This window comes from Ailuropoda melanoleuca, chromosome 6, assembly GCF_002007445.2.
Source record: "Ailuropoda melanoleuca isolate Jingjing chromosome 6, ASM200744v2, whole genome shotgun sequence".
Taxonomy (NCBI): domain Eukaryota; kingdom Metazoa; phylum Chordata; class Mammalia; order Carnivora; family Ursidae; genus Ailuropoda; species Ailuropoda melanoleuca.
In genome coordinates, this window is record NC_048223.1 from 109,978,226 (window position 1) to 109,999,025 (window position 20,800).

At 36.2% G+C, this 20,800-nt stretch overlaps 1 protein-coding gene across 13 annotated transcripts in view; it reads left to right on the plus strand.

Moving 5' to 3' along the window:
- ADD3 (adducin 3) overlaps window positions 1-20,800 on the plus strand; it is a 145,673-nt gene that overhangs the window by 70,545 nt on the left and 54,328 nt on the right. For 12 of the 13 annotated variants that reach the window (XM_034663258.1, XM_034663259.1, XM_034663260.1 and 9 more), the window contains one exon: window positions 19,052-19,274. In XM_034663258.1, the coding sequence (XP_034519149.1) occupies window positions 19,080-19,274 (195 nt within the window). In that variant the 5' untranslated portion in view covers window positions 19,052-19,079. Of the gene's footprint in view, window positions 1-15,231; window positions 15,375-19,051; window positions 19,275-20,800 lie in introns of all 13 variants that reach the window. The other variant, XM_034663261.1, reaches the window with a different exon arrangement.

Genomic DNA, 20,800 nt, shown 5'->3' on the forward strand with positions numbered 1-20,800 from the left:
GTTTCATTTATAGCTGTGTTTTAAATGTCGGTGAAGTGTTTAATTATGCACTGACCAGAGTAGGCATATTGAGAGAGAGGTTGTGCTCTGTGATCTCTTCTGTACTGACTGTTGTCTTCCTCTCGTGCATGTTCATCGTGTACCCTTGTGGGGTAGACACACCCATTCAGTACAAGCAAGTTAAACCACTTGCTCCAGTTGAAATCAAAACTGAGTGTTGAAAATGGCAGATTTTCATAAAGCTTGCAGCAGTGACATTGTGTCATCCTTTTTGGCCTTAGACTTGTGAGCATTTCCTTGCTTTAGCTTCGTCTTTAAAACTTGGTAGTAATTGTGTTTAGCCATTTTCTTTTCTTTTCTTTTTTTTTTTTTTTTAAGATTTTATTTATTTGACAGAGATAGAGACAGCCAGCTAGAGAGGGAACACAAGCAGGGGGAGTGGGAGAGGAAGAAGCAGGCTCATAGCAGAGGAGCCTGACGTGGGGGCTCGATCCCATAACACCGGGATCACGCCCTGAGCCGAAGGCAGACGCTTAACTGCTGTGCCACCCAGGCGCCCCTAGTCATTTTCTAACATCACAAGGATGTTAAGAATAAAGTAGAAGCTTGGTGTCAGATAAAAGCACTAGCCTGGGAACCAAAAGGCTATTACGTTGGACACTGGTTTCTTCACTTGTAACCTTGGGAATTTGGGTTAGCTCTCTAAGATCTTTTCCAGCTGAGAATACCCTAATTCTCTTTGTAAAGACACATGCCTATTCCAAAAATGCTAAAGGAGATGTATTGGAATTGAGGGCAGAAATGTTTAGATGTTAACCCAAAATCATTCTTATAAATGACATGAAAACTAAAGCTTTACTTTGAATAAACTGTGTCTATCAGAAATTTTAGAAATTTACTCTTTGATTCTATTCTGAGCAGTAGAATATGCTAATCATCACCTCAACAAGAAAATAAATTTTCAAGTTGTGTTTTGCATTCTTACCCAGTACACAGACCACATATACACCACTTAATTTCTGAAATAAGCTTCCCTTACAGCACAGAAAACACTCTATTTTTTGTTCTTTTTCATTTTTAAAATGTTGGTTTCAGTCTACTGAGCTAGATGATCTCTATTGTCCCTTTAAACTCTAGGAGAATACACTTAATCTTAGATGTTTTTATAGTTGCTCCAGAGCAAAGCTTGCCAACCACTTTGTCATTAAATATTGAAATCGGGAAATTTTCTAAATTGATTTTATTTGGAACTTTTGTACAATGTCAGTAGTTAATGCCTATAGTAATACTCTTATTTTTAAAAAATATTACTAAAAATTCTGGGGCACCTGGTTGGCTGAGTCAGTTAAGCATCTGATTCTTGATTTCAGCTCAGGTCTTGATCCCAGGGTTGTGAGATCGAGCCCCATGTCAGGCTCACGTGCTGGGCATGGAGCCTGCTAAAAAATCTCTCTTTCCCTCTCCCTCTGCCACCCCTCTCTAAAAATAAATAAAATAATAACTTATTTTTGTCTTGTAATAATTATGTAATATAAAGTGGAGTGAATTTTTTTCACCAAGCTCTATATAGCTGCCCTTAAATTCTCTCCTGTTTATCCCAGTATGCAAGGCATATGACAGAATGTCTCTTTGCAACCCTAATGCCTGAGCCCTACTCCCTAGGGGGAAGTTTCTTCTCTATTTTTCCAAAAAATTTCTATGAGTGCACATCTTTTTTTTTTTTAACTAAATTAAATTATGCTATAGCACACCATTATGTATCTACCTCATTCTTTTTAATGGCTGTATGGTACTTCAGTGTATGGATGGATGTACTATGATTTATTAATTCATCCTTTGATAGATATCTGGATTATTTCCGAATTCTTCCCTTTCTCCCCTATCAGATATACTTAATGAGTCCTCTCTCCTACCTCCATTTTGGGGGCAGAACCCAGGTGCTGAAAGGGGTAATAGTGCTGTGCAGAAATAGAGAAATCCCTCATCAATTTTTCCTCCTCTAGCTAGAACACCAAGGATAGGCTCCACTGTCCCAGCCATTCATGAGTAAGAACTGCCCTGGAAGTCATTTTTCAGCAGATTCATGAAATAACATTGGGTTCAAAGTCTGGTAACTTGAGTGTAAGATTGTGGGCAGGTCAGTTAACCTCCTTGATCCTCAGTTTTGCCACCTATAAAATGAGAGGTTAAAATAGATGAGCTTTAATGCCCTTTACAACTGTAGTATTTACCTATATTTTTGTTGAAGATTTGAGCTATATAGCCCAATTTATATTAAGTTTCTGTTATTTAAATTGAAAACATCTTTTGTGTATTTTGTGTGATGTATAATTTATTTGACCTACCATTTGGGCTAAGCTATTTTAAAGTGTAAGACTGTAAAAAAGAGAAGTTGAATGTTATATTTTATATAAACTCTCCTTTTCTAAAAAGTCAATTTCAGAAGTATGAAACCCATTCCAGAGAAAAGCAGATCCTTTTTATCAAGCTTGAATACTTGAGGAGAAGATTCTGAGTAAGGTGATGTTTGTTTTTAAAATGGATCCTTGTAATTTTTAATGAATCCAGCCATTCAAGGCTAATCCTCAGGGCTTTGAAACTTGGCATCAGCCCCCTTGTTTAAATTGTTTTCACATTCTAGTCCTCTAATCCATCTCCTTGTTTCATTGAATGCTAAAATTGGTATTGCTTGACATAGCTGAAGTTGTCTGATTTGGTGCTGAGGAAGCAGCTTAGAGGTGAACTCTACACTATTATCCTGCCAGCAAAGTTATCGAGTTACACAGCAAAGTTATAAAGTAACAGAAGCAGAAATTTTTGCTGCATCACAAATAAGATGTTTAGGATTGCCTGTTTCACAATTTTATTCTTGCAATTCTGTCAAATGACAGCTGTCCTGAGAGCAGAATGGTAAAGAACTTCATTGATTTGTGTAATAACAACAAAAAAATAAAAAAGATATTTTCTCAGCCTGGAGGGGGGGAGGTCTATGTGTTCATATGCTGATTTAGCCTAGCTTCCTGGCAGAAACCTTGATATACCTTGAATAAGTATGCTTCTCTAAAACCTGAGATGTTATTTATTAATCGAAGCAATGCTGCATAATTACTACCAGTATTCTGTGTTAATTTTCATATCAGTTGTTTGACCTATGGTTCAGTTTAGCAAAATATATTGAGGACCATCTGGGAACCAAGCGCCTCCTTAAGCAGTGGAAGTACCTAAATGACAGAGTCTCACCGGAATCTATTAAAATGACAACTCTTAACTTCTTCCATTGTTAGAATTTTCTAATATTTACTGGTAAGTGGAATTGGGCAGAGAAAGTTCTTCAAACTTTGAGTCTGTGAATAGATAAAAAGATGTATTTTAAGTATTTAAAAAGGTTTAATGTCTTGTTAGGACAGTGTCAGTTATGTGGAGGCACACTCTTCTGTGTATGGATCTGCTAGTGACATCAGTTTCTCACTGATGAGATTCTAAACAAAAGAAAGTTGTGGTTGGACTAATTGAGCCTTAGTTTTTGCCTACTTACATGTATCTGACATATAAAAACCTGTTACAGTTATTGTACCGGCATATATTATGACTTAATCTATTGCTTGCATGATGCTAACCTTTGAAAATGGTCACACTATGTCTTGATGACACATCCTGATAATCTTCTTTGTCAAGTTACCCCATCCATTGTGACATTTACGACTAAGGAAATTCTCTATAGTTAGAAATATACAGGATACTGCTGTCTACAGGATGTTGAACAGCTTTGTCTAAAATATTTGCAGTCATTTTAGAAAAACAATCCTATGATAGCAAAATCAGTCCAATAGATTATAATTTGAGCTGAAACAGAAAGCCATTTTAGTGTGTGTGTGTGTGTGTGTGTGTGTGTGTGTGTGTGTGTGTGTGTGTGTGTAAAAGAGAAGAAAAAGTCGAATCATTACTCTGCTCCATTATGCAATCCTAGAAGGGATTGCTGTTTCTTCTTTGGAGCCCAACTTTTGGCTGGGGTCCTATGACACACAGTGGGAATTCACTTCCTATCAGGAAACGCTGTTTTTCAATGTATTATCTTGTTGAGACAACCACAGTGAACAATAGGCTATTAATGTATTAGAACAACAAGTGTCATAACTAAGCCAATATTTGCTTTGTTTTGAGTGTTACCCTAAAAAAAAAAAAAAAAAAAAAACTTTGGCCAGGCTTCAGAATACATTTGACCATCAGTAACTGCTGGGCATAAAAGTCACGACAGTTAAAAAGAACAAAGAAGAAAAAATGTGTTAATAACGGTGATGAACTTTTTTGAAAGTTTACTCACTTCCTGTGCAGAGAGACAAGAATAAATTAAATGGTTTCAAATACATCTTTCAGGTATGAAAAATGTCCACTTAAAGGCCTGTTTCGAGTTCTGGAAGCTACACCAAGAAGCTAGTACAAAGAAAAAAGCCTCAAACTCAGGGTCTTTTAGGAAATATCAAATGCTCTTATGAGATATATCACATTCAATTTTGGATATTTGTGTTTAAAATAATTTTATAGTACTTCTTATTTGAGGGCTGTCTACTTTTTCAGAGCTGTTTCTTTCGTAATGATTAGGAAGAAGAAAACTCCATTCAGGGGATGGTCAGTTAATATCAAGTCACCACTATAATTAAGTGATAAGAATATAGTAATGCTTCAGAGCTGGAAGGTAAACTTAGAGTCATGTGGTCAAACCATCACCTCATTTTATACATGAAGCAAATCAAAACTTACCTTTCATTTCAGTCTTCCTTTACTATCTTAACCCCAAATTCTGTTTAACAGCCATTCTCAACAACTCTTGGATATTTTATATTTATCTTTCATTTGGCAGTTGTCATAAACTCGTTTTTACTGTTCATTACCTTTCCATGTAGTCATGTCTTAGTTCTGCTATGATTAAACTGAAAAGTCCTTATGGGCAGGACCTAGACCTGTGTCTCTTATTTCTTTATAGATTTTACCTAACAGCTGAATTAGTGTTTGCTGATTGATAGGATCAGTAGGGTTGTGTTTTTTTTAATTATTATTTAAAAATGACATTTTTGTACCACAGCTTGTACCTAGTCTCAAAACCCAGGAGTCAGTATAGATTTTTTTAAGTTGTTCTTTTTATACCTTCACTCTTTTTTTGTGATTACTTTTCAGTCAGCTTAAGACATTTATATGCAGTTGAACTTCATTACCTCAACCATCTTGGGTACCTGGCCATTCTGAACAAACTATGATTAGCCCAGTTTTCAAGGGTTGCTCTAAATACTCTGTCCTACTTTATTCTAAGACAAGTAGAGAATGGGATATTATGATTCAGTAGCCCTACTTACCTCACTTAGTTTAATAAACCCTTATTGCATAACTGTAAGTGGACAGTGAAGAAAGGAAAAAGATGTTGACCCAATTACTGGGGCAGACAGACCTACTTTACAAATAATTTAAAGGCAACACAGACTATGAAAAAGTGCTTTGGGAGCAATACTGGTGGGGGGAAAGGCTAATTCTTGTGGAGGAGATTGGGGAAGCCATTATGGAAGGAGTTGGCTTTTGAATAAGACCTCGAAGTATGGATTAAGATTTGGAGGGATGGAGATGAGAGGGAAAACAGTTCAAGTACATGAGAAATAAGGTGAGCAAAGCAGGGAAATGGCTTTTGTTTGAGAGGGTCATCATTTTCCTCTAAGTCTATGAGGGATACACTTGGAGGTCTTTTCCATCCTATTTTCGGAGCCTGAATTTTAGAAACCCCCAGGCTGATTCCTAAGTGTTTTTAAAGGTAGGACTCCAAGGTGCTTTTTTTTTTTTTTTCCTTGAGAGAGGGACTAAGAAAATTGTGTTTTTGAAAATTATGTAGTAGGTATCTTCGTGCTTCTCAGTTGTAACCATGAACCCCAAAGGTTGTAGTGTCCATACTACCTTTTAGATGTTTAACACTTTCTGACACTTTGCAACTCTATAGAACTCTTCCTTGACAATAGAGATCAAACGTAGAAACAAAATATTTAACAAACTCTGTGAAGAGCTACTTAAGTTACTAAGCTCCATGAAGATTGCTTTTTATTTGACAATAAAGTACCTGATGTAGGCTTTAAGTCCAGCTAAATAGGCACTATAGAACTAAGCTGTGAGTCTAGTCTTTGTGAGCCTCACAAAAACAAGAATCCTACTCTAAGCCTGAATTTAAAATATAGCAAGCAATTTAAGTGGACCCCTCAGGCATGTGTGAGTGGGTACAAAAGGCTGAGTCATAAAGTTTATTCTCTCTAGTGAATTACCATTAAAGCTCGAAAGAGCAGCATTCTCTTTTTATTTTAAAAAGTGGTTAAATGGTTCTAAATTCTTATGAAAATACACACAAAAAATCTGGTCTTGTATGTTATTAACCCTGGATGCATACCTGCAAACTACTTAAAATCAAGAAATTGGAGCTTGAGACATTAGGTGACTTTTCTTTTTCATGAAAGTTAACATGCAGTGTGTAGTAGCTTCTGAAATTAGTTTATTACCAAAATCTTTAGAAGAGTTTTTTTTATTGCAGTTTCTATTTTAAATCTTTTCTTACATTGACAGATCATATGATCTACTTTCTATGTATCATATGCTACTCTAGATAATGTGAAAAGTCTCAAAATAAATTGACGGACACATTGAAAAGTCACATTCTTTTTGGGACCTGTTTCTTTATATGGAGAATTGAAGGGGGTAGGATTAGATGTAATAATATCTTAAAGGTGTTAGAGCTTAATAGGACATTAGTTCTAAAGATGCTATTCTTACTTTGGTTCTAATTAAGTAATATTAGGGAAGGGCAGTATATATTTCTTGGGACAATTGTTATTTGGGTTTATAAATGTTTTGTCTCTCTGTTGCCCTTACAAAGGTATTCTTCATCCTTAAAAATATGCACTTCTGATGTCTTTGTTAAACTTTTCTCCATAAATTAAATGATGAATTAGTTTAATGCTTTCTTTTTTTCCCTGATTTTGACATTAGACTTTTTAGGTCTTCTTTCAAAGTTCCTTTTTATTAAGACTTTAGGTTCCAGCTGTGGTTTAGAGACTTAAATTGTTGTCTCCATCATCTCCATTCTCCTCATTGTCTCCATGCAAGAAAAGAATCTCAATCTCTTTACCCTTATATGAATTGTCATAAAAAATCAAAATGTATGCATACATTTTCAAGGTTCTTATTCATATAGACTAAGTCTACTTTTCAAGGCTAAATCTTACTTTATACTTGGTCAGAGCCTAACCCTCTTTAAATGACAATAAATGACCAACACAGTTCTTGATGAAATAATGGAACATATATAATCTAGATATTAAGTTCCAAAGAACTCACCCACCACTACCACCTCTTCCTAAAGCTTACAATTGTAGTTCTAGTTTGTATTACACTTGGTGGAAGATTAAATTTGGTGAATACCCAGGAAATTTTGTTCGTTTATTATTGACTTAATAATCCCTAAGTGTCAGACCCTGTACCGCATGTTTTCATATTCAAGTAAACTTCATTGTAAGAAAAATCTAATCTATGAAAATACGTATTTTGCCAAAGAGTTCACAATTAGAGGTAGGGACTTAGATGGTGTTCGCTTAGGTGGTTCACTTAGAGGTGGGGCTGGGTTAGGGGATGAGTTGAAAACGTTTACCAAAGGATCTTAACAGGTATAAATTTGAAATGACTCAAAATTTAACAGCCTCATTGGAGATTAGGGAGAGTAATGGGATGGTGGAAGGTAGAGCCACAGTACAGCACAGTGGTTAAGAGCAGAGGTTCCAGAGCCAGTCTCCCTGAATGTGTATCTCAGCGAACACGTACTCCTGTGTGGCCTTGGATAAGCAACTTCTCTGTGCTATTTCTTTGTCTGTAAAACGACTATGGTAATAGCACCTATCTTTCTAGAGTTATTATGGGGATTAAAAGAGATAAAACATGCTATATCCTTAAAACCGTGTTAGACAAAAGTAGATGGTCAGGCAATGTTGACTACTGGCCCTTAGCCCTCTCTTCACATAAAAACGTTTTTATCAAAAAATGTGTTTTTAAAAAGTCTAATGTAATTTCTTTAGTGAAGATACACACAAGCTAAATTACCAAGAAGGATGGTGTGAGGAATGGAGTTGCAGTGACTGAAACATGCCTGACAAGAATTCAGAGTCTCGACAGATCCTTGAGGACTAGGCAGAACCCCCGCAACAGGCTTGCAGACTGTCAGAGGGAGGCTCAGCAGTAAGTGGCAAACCCTGACACATGGGCAGAGCATCGGGACAGGGTGTTTTGGTGATTGGGAGAAGGCTAGATGGGGAATCGATACCAGGGAATTCTGCCTGGCATCAGTAATCCCCTATAAGCCGAGGTCCGAGCTGTCAGGTGACCTCAGGGAACTAAGGGTCTAAGACTCACACCTGACGTATCAGGTTCAGTTATAGACTTTCAATTCTGAAAGTATTTGGAGTTACCTGACAGAGAAACAAGAAAGGGATTTAGGCTGCTTTATAGTGACTGGAGGGGCTGAGCAACCCAACAGAGTTTGATCATTAAGAGTTCGATAAAAGTATTGCTCAAGTGAAAGTCAGGCAACAGAGTAGAAACAGCAGCAAAACTAACTGGATGTTAAGCTGCTTAACTAGTTTCTTACAGTTTTTCATAATCCTAGGGATCCAGGGCCTATGGCATGACGTTGAAGCTGCAGGTTAGGGTTCGGTGGTCCCTGGTATGGGGAGATGGGCAGAAATACTGCATGTATGTACGCACAGCAAGAACCAGCTAACCTGAGCACTTGGCTTTTTACATCCATTCTTGGTTAAATGAGAACATATTCCATCAGACCATAATATTTTATAGTTTGATAATTGCTTTAACACCCTTTCAGCTATGAAAGTGGTAGAGCCCACTGCATCTTTTATTTGTGGGTAGCATTCATTGTGGATCTTCATGGAGTTTTACAAAGAAATTTCTGTTCAGCTTATGATGTGACAAGAACATTTGTTATCCTCTTGACTTCAGGTTTTCTTGGCAACATTGTTTCTCAGTCTAAAATTGTAATTTGCAAAAGTTATGGAACTGTGGAATATATTTACCTTGCATTGCCCTTACTTATATCAATGATGTCTGTTATTTCCAAAGAGCCAACTTTGATTCTGCAAAGGTGTGCTATCTGTCCACATTGTTATCTACATTATTATGATGGTAAAATGCCTCCTAAAAAATCAGTATTATCAGGATGGAAATTCCATTGGAACAGTGTGTGTATTTGTTTCCTAGAACTACCATAAAAAAGTGCTACAAAACAAGTGGCTGGAAACAACAGAAATTTATTCTCTTATAGTTCTTGAGGCCCGAAGTCCAAAATCAGGGCGTCAGCAGGGTTGGTTTTTTCTGGGGGCTCTGAGGGAAAACCTGCTTTATGCTTCTCCTAGCTTTAGGTGCCAGCAGTCCTTGGCGTTCCCTGGCTTGCAGCAGCATCAGTTTTATCTCTGCTTCCATCATCACGTAGCCTTTTCCCCGTGTGTCTGCTGCCTGTGTCCACATCTCTCTCACTTTTATACAGACACTAGTTATTGGGTTTAGGGCCTGCCCTAATCCAGTATGACTTCATCTTAACTTGATTACAAATTAAGGCCCTATTTTCAAATGAGGTCACGTTCTGAAGTAAGGACATGAATTTGGGGGGGGACACTATTCAACCCAGTACAGTATGTAAAATTGAACTCTAGATTCATTTGAAAAAGCTAGTTTCACAAAAATAGTTTTTTGTACAAAAGCAGATTTCTGAGGTTGATGAACATTTCTTTTCATGGACTGCTCTTATAACAACGATCACATTTCTAAAATGGCATGTTCCGACCAAGTATTTTTCAAAATGATTTTCAAGTGCTGTTACCTGTGCTTAATAAATTTCATTTTCATGGCTCACTGTTAGACTTTCCATAGAAAGAAAACAGATGGGGTTGTGATGATCTTGAAATTCTCCTTACTAGCCAAAATCGGAAGGTGGGAACTCCTTCAAATCAGACTTCCTTGCAGTGACCATGTATTGAGTTACCTACAGCTTTTGGATTGGCTTTTGCAGCTGTATTTTATATGTTATAACCATAAAAACCAAAATTCTTTAGCTTGAATACCTGAAATAGTAGATCAGAATGAACTCTTAGGACTTACTCATACCCTGTGTTCTTTATTTATATATTTTTTCCTTCAATGTTTACAATAAAGAGTTTTGCTCTGTGTGTGTGTGTGTGTGTGTGTGTACACATATGCATGCGCGCCCCTCCAAGCCCCCTCTTGTTTCTCACAGGTCACAGTGACCCCATTAGGAATGAACCATTAGAAGTATTGTCCACAGTAACAAATCTGAACCTAGACTAGACTTCTGGGTGATTGTTTAATTTTGCAAATTCAACTCATTTTTAATAATGAGCTTTGTAGGATTGTTTGCATTTCTTCAGAGTGAGGAACTAGAATTTCTTGAGTTCAGAATCCTTGAGAAATAAGTAGATGTAAGATTGGAATTTGGGGGAGTTAAGTCTTCCATATTACTTATATTCTGATATTCATTTTGGAAAGTTTCCTGAGGTTTCTAGATAGGTGTATAGTATTTGGTAAGAGTGAATTTGACCTCAAACATTGTTCTCAAGAAAATGTCAAAAGCAAGGGCTTTCAATTTTTCAAGCTCAGTGCTGCACATATAAATAGACTTTAGTTCATGAAGTATTTGAGAGTTGGTGTTTCATAAAAACGAAAAGAAAAACTTTTTGCCCAGAAGGACTACCATATAGTAAAGAACCAAAGATTTAAGGTTATCTCCAGAAATTGAGAGCAATGAATCTTTTTTTAAAAAATCACAATCTCTACTGATTCCACTTTTTAAAACCTCTCATTTATCATGAGCTGTCAAGTTCTGGAGAGTTTTCTGGATCTCAGTTTTAAAAATTTCCCTGATACCAGGGGACTCAATAACAGAAACTAAATGTCTGAGAGGCATATTCAAGTAATCAATCCATTAGTCTCTGTCAGCTTTCTCTTAGGAGAAGAAAAAAACCCTCTTTTTATTTTTTCCCAATCATTTCCAAAAGCTCCATGCTGAAGACAAACGATGACTGAGGGAATATATACAGAACATTCATCAAATTTTGTACAAAAGAGGGTAAAGGCACCAAGGCCATCTGTTTTTGGATTCTGCAAGATACTTCAGGGATTGCCTCTCTGTGGTTGATTGTTTTACTTACCGTTTTATAAGGCTATTTATTTATTTATTTATTTATTTAAAAATGAGTTTCATGGGGCACCTGGGTGGCACAGCGGTTAAGCGCCTGCCTTCGGCTCAGGGCGTGATCCCAGCGTTAAGGGATCGAGCCCCACATCAGGCTCCTCTTCTATGAGCCTGCTTCTTCCTCTCCCACTCCCCCTGCTTGTGTTCCCTCTCTCGCTGGCTGTCTCTATCTCTGTGCAATAAATAAATAAAATCTTTAAAAAAAAATAAAATAAAATAAAAAAAAATAAAAATGAGTTTCATATTTGTTTTTCCAAATGATTCATGTTGGGAATAATTTGAGCTAAATCTAGATAATGATTGTTTGGACTTCAAGAAAGCACACTTCATCTGAACTTTTTTTTTTTTTTTTTAAGATTTTATTTATTTATTCGACAGAGATAGAGACAGCCAGCGAGAGAGGGAACACAAGCAGGGGGAGTGGGAGAGGAAGAAGCAAGCTCTCAGCGGAGGAGCCTGATGTGGGGCTCGATCCCATAACGCCGGGATCACGCCCTGAGCCGAAGGCAGACGCTTAACCGCTGTGCCACCCAGGCGCCCCTCATCTGAACTTTTTATACGTATTTTCAAGTTTGTAACTCTGCCCCTTGTGTGGCCATTATATTTTGTAAATTTGATCTATTTATAATGAAAGGTTTCTTTTCAAGTTACCAGTAAATGTTACTTACACTTCTGCCAATGTCTTAGCAAGTAACTGCCCTTCTCCCCAATCCCTCCTCTTCAAATACGGGAGTCCAGCACACTGTTCCTTGCAACAGGTAATGTTGATCAATGAAATATTCTTCATCAAGTATTGGTACTTCAGTGAGAAAGAGGTTTTGTTCATCCTGTGCTTTGTCCAGCAGTTGAATGAATACTTTTAGTCTTTGGCTCACCCTGCTGAATTTTGACCTAGCAAGCACCTGTTCAGAATTTTTGTACTTATTTGCTCTGCAGTTAGATGTAATCATAATAATACATTATTTAAAATATAACTACTATATTCCAGTTGTACAAGCACAGGATGTATTTTCCATGTTTGCTGAAATAATTTATCTTAATTAGCACTAAGTGTATTATTTTTCTTTTCTTTTTTTTTAAGATTTTTATTTATTTATTTGACAGATAAAGCACAAGCAGGGGGAGCAGCAGGCAGGGGGAGAGGGAGAAGCAGGCTCCCTACTGAATAAGGAGCCCTATGCAGGGCTTGATCCCAGGACTCTGACATCATGACCTGAGCCTAAGGCAGACGCGTAACTGACTGAGCCACCCAGATGCCCCTATTTTTCTTTATAAAACAAGGTTTGAAACCAAAACATTCTCATAAGTATGCCCTCCAAATGACCATTTTCTTTTATCTGTTTTGCTTTTGTTTTTAATGAATACTGAGCCAACTATCAGATTCCATTAAGCACAGGACATTTAGCAACATGATGGGGTGGTGTTACAATTACCAGTGTATTTTATTATCATTTGTTGTTTTTTTCCTTGACTTTAAGTTTCAGTTTTAAGACTAAGGCTCAGATTAATAGTATCTTTTGCTAATAAACTGTAGATTCATTGTTTCCTGACTTTTATATAGAAGTTTAGGACTTATAGTTTTATTTTAAAGATATACTCAACAGAAGTCATTTGAAAAGATTCTGGCACTAGGCCAGAGAGAATTAAGTTTCTACATTTATACCAGTTTGATAGCTGTGCAAGACTTTTTAATCTCACTACTTTCAGATCACTTACCATTTCTATTTTGGTGGTAAATATTGTGATCCTGTAATGTATTCCCAGGCACCACAATAAAGAAAGGCTGTAGTCAAGGTTGTGATGGCTGTATGTACTTCTAGAAAATGACAGTCTTTGAGCCATTCCACCTTTTTTGGTCAACTCTTTCATACCTATTAAGATCTATAACCATGAATAATTCCACATTTGGTGAAGAACATTGGGTAATCTGAGGCAAATTATTAAACCTCAGTTTTCTTATCCATGAAGTGGAAAACTACCAACATAATCTTTTTCTGAAGGTTAATTTGTTTCATTATGTAGTCAAAGGCCTTCAACTCTTTCAAAATGATGCTTTAGGGGTAAGAGCGTAAACTTGAACAAAATTTATTGTTATCCAGGGCACAATCAGTGTCATTTTGATAACCTCTAATTAAGACATAGTAATCATCTGGGGTTAACAGAACTTCCAAAGTACTGATCATTGCCCGTTTAGCAGTTCTTCAGATGGATTTGAGCTGGTTTAAGGGCCTTTACTCTGCATTTCATTCCTTTTTGTTTGGAACTCAAAATTGTGTTGAGTGTTCCAAGATACTTGATGATACCATTCATCTTTGCCTGCCTCATGAAGTTTCTTGATCAGCCCAGCTCCTAATACTCCTTGTCTTTATGCATCTTTATATCTGGCTTCCTAAGTACTGATGGAAAAGACCTAGTATATAGGGTAAAAAATTATGAGGAAGCAATATTGTGTCATGGAAAGAGCCCTGGACTAAGAGAACCTAGATCACCCCGATGATGCTAGGTGTATGGTCTTGGGCTCGTGTCTTCCATTAGTTATCTAATGTGGAAAATAAGAGATTTGGACCAGATCGTCTCTTAATTTTTGCTTCAAAGAATTAAATGAAAGGCACTTCCTTGACTTAGTGGTAATATGTTAGTGGATACTTCTTAATCTTTAAAAGTCTAGTTACGTAACTGGTTTCCTTGTGTATTTAGGTGAAGCAGATTACCACTGAAAAGCCTAATTTGTACATCTATTTTTCTGTGCATGCTAGAGGGACAGTCATACAGTTAAGTCTGTTTACATGTGCTAAAATTTGTAGCCCTTCTTTATAGCTTATTCCTCACAGTCAGTGATATTTATAAAATTCCTGCATAAAATGTATGTGATAGGCCTGGTTTTTTCCCATGTGTTTCATTGGAAGAGTAAATTTTGACCATGGGGCAATCTGTGAATGACATGATGATACTAATACATGTCATTATTATGATTTTATAGCAATATCTGATACTTGAATCTGGTAGCTTTAGAAAAATCACTCAGCACCTCTGAGTGTAGTTTCCTCTGATCTGTAAAATGTGATCCTTGAATCTAGTCTGAAATATTCCAACAGAACTCTCAATAGAATCAATAGCCATTATAACAATAAGACCCTAGTTCTTGTGGGATAATTAAATCTTCTTCCATCGGGGCATTTAGAAAGTGTTATCTGTATTACTTGGTGCTACTCAATTCCTGTTGTTTGGTTTTTTTGTGTTTTTTTTATTCTTTTCCTTTTTTCTTCACTTTTCTCTATGCCTAGTTCCGTTTTGCCAGGTCTGTTGATTTCCATGTCAGCTGTATATAAAACCTTGGCTAGCAGTTGAAAGTAGTCCATGCCTTTTAGAATTTAAAGCTTTTTTTCTTCTTTTTTTAAAGATTTTATTTATTTGTCAGAGAGAGAGAGAACACAAGCAGGGGGAGTAGCAGAGGGAGAGAGAGAAGCAGGCCCCCCACTAAGCAGGGAGCCTGATGCAGAGCTCAATCCCAGGACCCTGGGGTCATGACCTGAGGCAAAGGCAGATGCTTAACTGTCTGAGCCACCCAGGCGTCCCTATGCCTTTTAGAATTTAAAATGAATAAAACCTCACTGGTCAATCTTAAGTTGTGGCTTGTTACAGTTTGTGCACGTTCCAGATTGTATTCACAATTTTACAGTAAATTTCATTAAGAAAAACTCTAACTCAATAAACCAGCATTTGTTGTTGTTGCTTTTGTTGTTTTAAACAAATATGCTGCTTTGAAGTCTTGGCATATCTTTGATTTTTGTTTTAAATATGGAACAATAGGCTTGGTACTTGAAAGTACGGTCATCTTTTTGCTTATGTTCTAGAAGAAGCTGTTAAAACTGCCAAGAATTAAGTTTGGAAAGACTTTCTTTAATAACTTTTCATAAGATTGTTTTTACTATTCCCAGCCTAGAACTAATACAAACCAGATTGATTTGGGAGGAGTTGTGATATAGTAAAATAATTCAATTCATCTACCACTTATGGAGTCCCCTGCCTGTGGAGACTACAAACATAAACAAAGAGATCTGGAAAAATGAACTAGAAATAGGTAAGACTCAAGAAAAAATGAAAAACAAATGGACATTGAGTAATACAGATGGCACTAACTGCCCAAACGAGGAAAATGTAATTATCCCCCAAATCACTAGGATCTAACTGCTATAGCCTGCCATGAACATTTTTAAAAAAATCTCAAGGAAGCATATCCAGTTCCCTTCTATCTCTAGCATATATATTCATTCCCTCCTCGCCCATGTCATGTACAAACACACCTCTTTTCCTTTCTGTTTCCCATCTGACCATAACTTAGAGTTTCTTGAATAGTGTTTTTTCAAACTGTGGGTCACAACCCATTAGTAGAGCAAGAATCTATATGACCAGTATTTTTTTAATGAAAAAAATTAAAATAGAAATATCAGAATGTACTACATAGTAAGGGAAAGTACCATGAACTTATTTCAGTTATATATCTCATGTATATATAACTTATTTCAGTTATATATCTCATGTATGTGATTACACTATAAAATGTATTTCTTATTGTGGATTGCCATTTTTAAAGAGTTTGAAAGCCATCATTCCAGAGTATTTCATCTGTTTGTGCCTTGAACCTAAATTTCTTCAAACATACATGTTAAGTGGTTATTTCATAAATATTTGGATAAGATTTTTTAAACTAGAATTTTTGCTTATGCCTGATACCCTGTTTCTAATCTGCATGGCCAGAGGGAAACCCATAGTGTTGACAGTAAGTTTTACAACATTACTTTGTAAAAAATCTGTTTCCTGCATCATTTTCAATTCAAAGAATCCTCTTAGAAGATGAATGTTTTTCCTCCCAGTGAAGTTCTTACTGGTTTGCACTGGTTTATATTGCTTTGAAGTACTAGAAAGCATGACTGTATATATGTAGCATTAAAAATAGGATTGGATGATTAAAACCACAATGAGATGTCACTTTACACCTGTCAAAATGGCTAAAATCAAACACGCAAGAAATAAGTGTTGACAAGGATGTGGAGAAAAAGGAACCCACGTGCACTGTTGGTGGGGATGCAAACTGGTGCAGCCTCTGTGGAAAACAGTATGGAGGTTCCTCAAAAAAATTAAAAATAGAATTACCATATGATCCAGTAATTCCATGATTGGGTATTTACTCAAAGAAAACAAACACACTAATTCGGAAAGCTGTATGCACCCATATTTTTATGGCAGCATTATTTACAATAGGCAGAATATGGAAACAACCAAGTAAGTGTCCATCAATATAGATGAATGGGTAGAGAAGATATATGTGTATGTGCATATACACGTGCATGCACGCACAGCCCCCCCCCACATTATGGAATATTACTTAGCCATAAAAAATGAAATCTTGTCATTTGCAGCAGCATGGATGGACCTAAAGGGTATAAAGCAAAGTGAAATAAGTCAGTCAGGAAAAGACGAATACCATATATTTTCACTCATATGTGGAATTTAAGAAACAAAGACCAAAAAAAATTTCTTAAATACAGAGAACAAGCTAATAGCAGAGAGGAGGGGAGGGGGCTTGAAATAGATAAAGGGGATTAAGAGTACACTTATCTTGTTGAGCACTGAGAAATGTATAGAATTGTTGAATCATATTGTATACCTGAAATTAATATAACTTTGCATTATACTTGAATTAAAAAATAGGGTCAGTTAATTTTAAAGAGAAGGAGCCCTGGAACTGAGTTGTTTCCATATCCTCTAGAGGCAGAAATATATATGCTTAGTTTAGTTGTTCAGGATTAAGAAAAACTCTATTCCCTTAAAATAAAAAATCTACCACTTTATTCCCTTAAAATAACCCTCCTTGGGAAGCAGTATAGTGAAGAGGCATGACTCCCTTCCAAACCCTGGCAATTCTGGTACTTTTTGTTCACTTGTTTGTTTGGAAAGATTTTACCAGTCTCAAAAATAAAAAATAATCAGTGCTACTGAGTAGCTGGAATTGGCATTTGAAAAGAAAGTACTAGCTTACCTCTGGGTCTGGGTTGTGATTAAGACCACTGGCTTTAGAGAGCTACAGATGAGATTTAAATCCTTGGTCCACCACTTGCTAGCTCTTTGGCCTGAGACAAGTTACTTCTCAATGATTTATTTCCTCATTTGTAGAGTGGAGATAACCTACCTCCTGGGATTCAGAGAAGTAAATAAACTAGTGTATATAAAGTTCAGTGGCTGGCATATTCTTGCCTTCTTTGTTAAAGATTAATTGACTGTATAATTGTGGGTTTATTTCTATCTTCCTATTCTCTTCCATTAATGTAAGTGTCTGTTTTTGTTGCCATTACCATACTGTTTTTATTACTACAGTTTTGTAGTATAACTTGAAGTCTGAAATTGTGATACCTCCACTTTTTTCTTTTTCAGCATTGCTTTGGCTATTCGAGGTCTTTCATGGTTCCATATAATTTTAATATTGTTCTAGTTCTGTGAGAAACGCTGTTGGTGTTTTGATAGGGATTGCATTAAATCTAGGTAGTATGGGCATTTTAACAATATTCTTACAGTCTGTGAGCCTGGAATGCCTTTCCATTTCTTTGTGTTGTCTTCAGTTTCTTTCATCAGTGTTTTATAGTTTTGGGGGGTCTTTCTTCTCTTTCATTAAGTTTATTCCTAGGCATTTTATTTTTGGTGCAGTTGTAAATGGGATTGTTTTCTTAATTTTCTGCTGTTTTATTATTAGTATATAGAAATGCAATGGATTTCTGTACATTGATTTTGTGTCCTGTGACTTTACCTTACTGAATTCATTTATCAGTTCTGGTAGTTTTTTGGTGGAGTCTTTAGGATTTTCTTTATATGGCATCATGTCATCTAATGCAAGAATTTTTAATATCTTATAGTTAGTTTGCTTGGTCTAAGTTGCACCAAGGCAGCTATAGAGATGAATTCTATCAGAGAAGACAATTATTAGAGACAAATACAGTAATCTCACTGGTTGTTACTGTGTTTTAAAGATGAAATCAGGTATCTCTGGTTTTTATCAGAGATTCAGATACCTAAGAAGAGGCCTTTACCTTCTTCCTCTTGAATCCGTCTAGAAAAGTGTGATTATCATGATAATTAAGTGAATCAGCTGTTCACTTGGTTTCTGAATAGCTTTTTACTGTTTCTTACTTGAATTTGAAGCACTATCTTCTTCCAATAGTCTGGCAACCTTAGTAATTCTTACATTTCCTCTAGGAAGTTGAATCATTGGAAGAACTTAAAGGAAAACTCTTAAACTTAAAAAACTGTTTCTCTCATACATTAGTAAATTACATTCACTATAAATATGGCCAAAGTTTGGTCCAACATAAGAAAACATGAGTAAGAGAGAAAAGAGAAGCTCTAGTGACAGTACTCACTAATTGTGGAAATTTTGCCATTTTAGATGTGACGTTTTGCTTTTGGAGATTTTGATTGTTGTTCCTTCTAAAGATTTAGTTAGTAGTTAATGACATTATTATAATTGAATTGAAGAGTTTTCATTACCTCTGAAAATACCAATTTCCAATTTAGCATTTTAACATAAGAGATTTTTACCTTAATAAAAAATTGTTCTAGTATTTTTTGAGAAGCTGCTTTCTAAAGGAAGTTGCCACTGGTACTCTCTGGGCAAAAAAAAAGAAAAAATAAAGCTCTGCTTGACCTCCGTAAAATCAAATTTAATAATGAACTTATCATGAATGTCCTTTGTGTTTATTAATGCAGATAACAAGGAGAGTCACCGACTTGAAACATGAGTTCAGATGCCAGCCAAGGCGTGGTCACTACTCCTCCTCCTCCCAGCATGCCTCACAAAGAGAGGTATTTTGACCGCATCAATGAAAATGACCCAGAATACATTAGGGAGAGAAACATGTCTCCTGATCTACGACAAGACTTCAATATGATGGAGCAGAGAAAACGAGTTACTCAGATCCTGCAAAGTCCTGTGAGTTGAAATAATTAGAAGGCTGTAATTTTTCTTCTCTCTGGAAACCTTGATACAGTGAGGTAGGAGGTATCTTAAAGTATGCTCACATTAGAAGGGGGGGTGAAGGAAGAGCGACTCCTAGTTGCCCCCAGTCTTTCATAGGTAAAATGAACACCTGATGTATATATTTAATTTGCAAAGCTTTAATAACAAACTAGTATTGTCTCGGTGGTGTAAATTTTCTTTGTGTGATTTCTGAGTGTAATAAAAGGAGGACAAAAGATCCAGCTGAGCTAGGATACCCAATTCAGAGTATCTGTGTAGAAAAGAAAGGCATGATTGAATTGTTGCAAACCAAGAAATGAGTTAGGTACATCCCATGCGCATATTTTCTTCTTTGTTTGTGTACCTTGACACTCAGAGCATCATAGGAAGACTTAACGTTTTCGAGGTGGTCTGTGATTTGGCAGCCTAATGTTACATACATCTAATGCAGTCACACATATATGCATACATACCAAACTAACTGAGTTAAAAGTGGATTATAAACTTAAGCTGAAAATTCTGTCTGCACAGTAATATCCAGACTTTGTAAATCATATTTAAGTGATTTGTTAGTTTTCTTACAAACCCTTAGTGGAATTGCAGAGATCGTATATCAGTGATGGAAAATGAGAGAACAGCTTGATTTAAGATGCAAAACGAATTAATAACTTTATGTGTAATGAAGAACGTGGACCCCTTAAGGTAGAGTTCAGCAAACATAGACACATGATGCCCATGTTGGGGTTGTCTTAGGTTTTCAACTTCAGTACTAAAATAAGCACCGAGGCATAGAACTGCCTAAGGTGGCCCTGGTAAATCATTTTTGTTGTGCCCTTGTGAATTTAATCACAGAGGTTGAGCCCAAAGCCGAAGGGGAATTCCACTCTGAGTAATTCAGCTCTACCAGTGACCTAGATAAAAGCAAGTACAAGTTATAAAACCAATGCAAGCTTTGAGGAATTTAAGTACAGCTTAACTTTAAACCTATCCTTTAAATAAGCCCATAAAGAAATCCTTTCCCAATGGAAAGGAGATTAACCAGAGGATTCATCATGAGGGAGTAAATGTTCAGTGCCTTCTTTTATGCAAACCTAAACTTTGTGTGTTTATAAATACTTGAAGGCCACATTAATTATTTGGATCAAAATAGATACATTTCCTCTTCTAAAGAAACACACCCCACTTTTAAGAACTAACTTATTAGCCAAATGATTACAGTAGCATATAGTATAAAGTAACAGAGAATGACTTGAAGTTCAGATTTTGTTCAAAGTTGTTAAATATTGAGATTTCTTTTAGAAGTGTTCCAAAAAGGACCAATTTTATCTATAAAGTTTAAAAGGAAAAAGTACTAAGCATCATTTCTATGCCAGGGCTTTTATTTTAATTTCCCCATTAAGTAAAGACAGCATAACTTTGAGTAGATGTTCCAATTTTTTTATACCTATGTATTTCCATTTGTACATTGCCTAGAAGTATTAATTTCACTTATGCCTTAG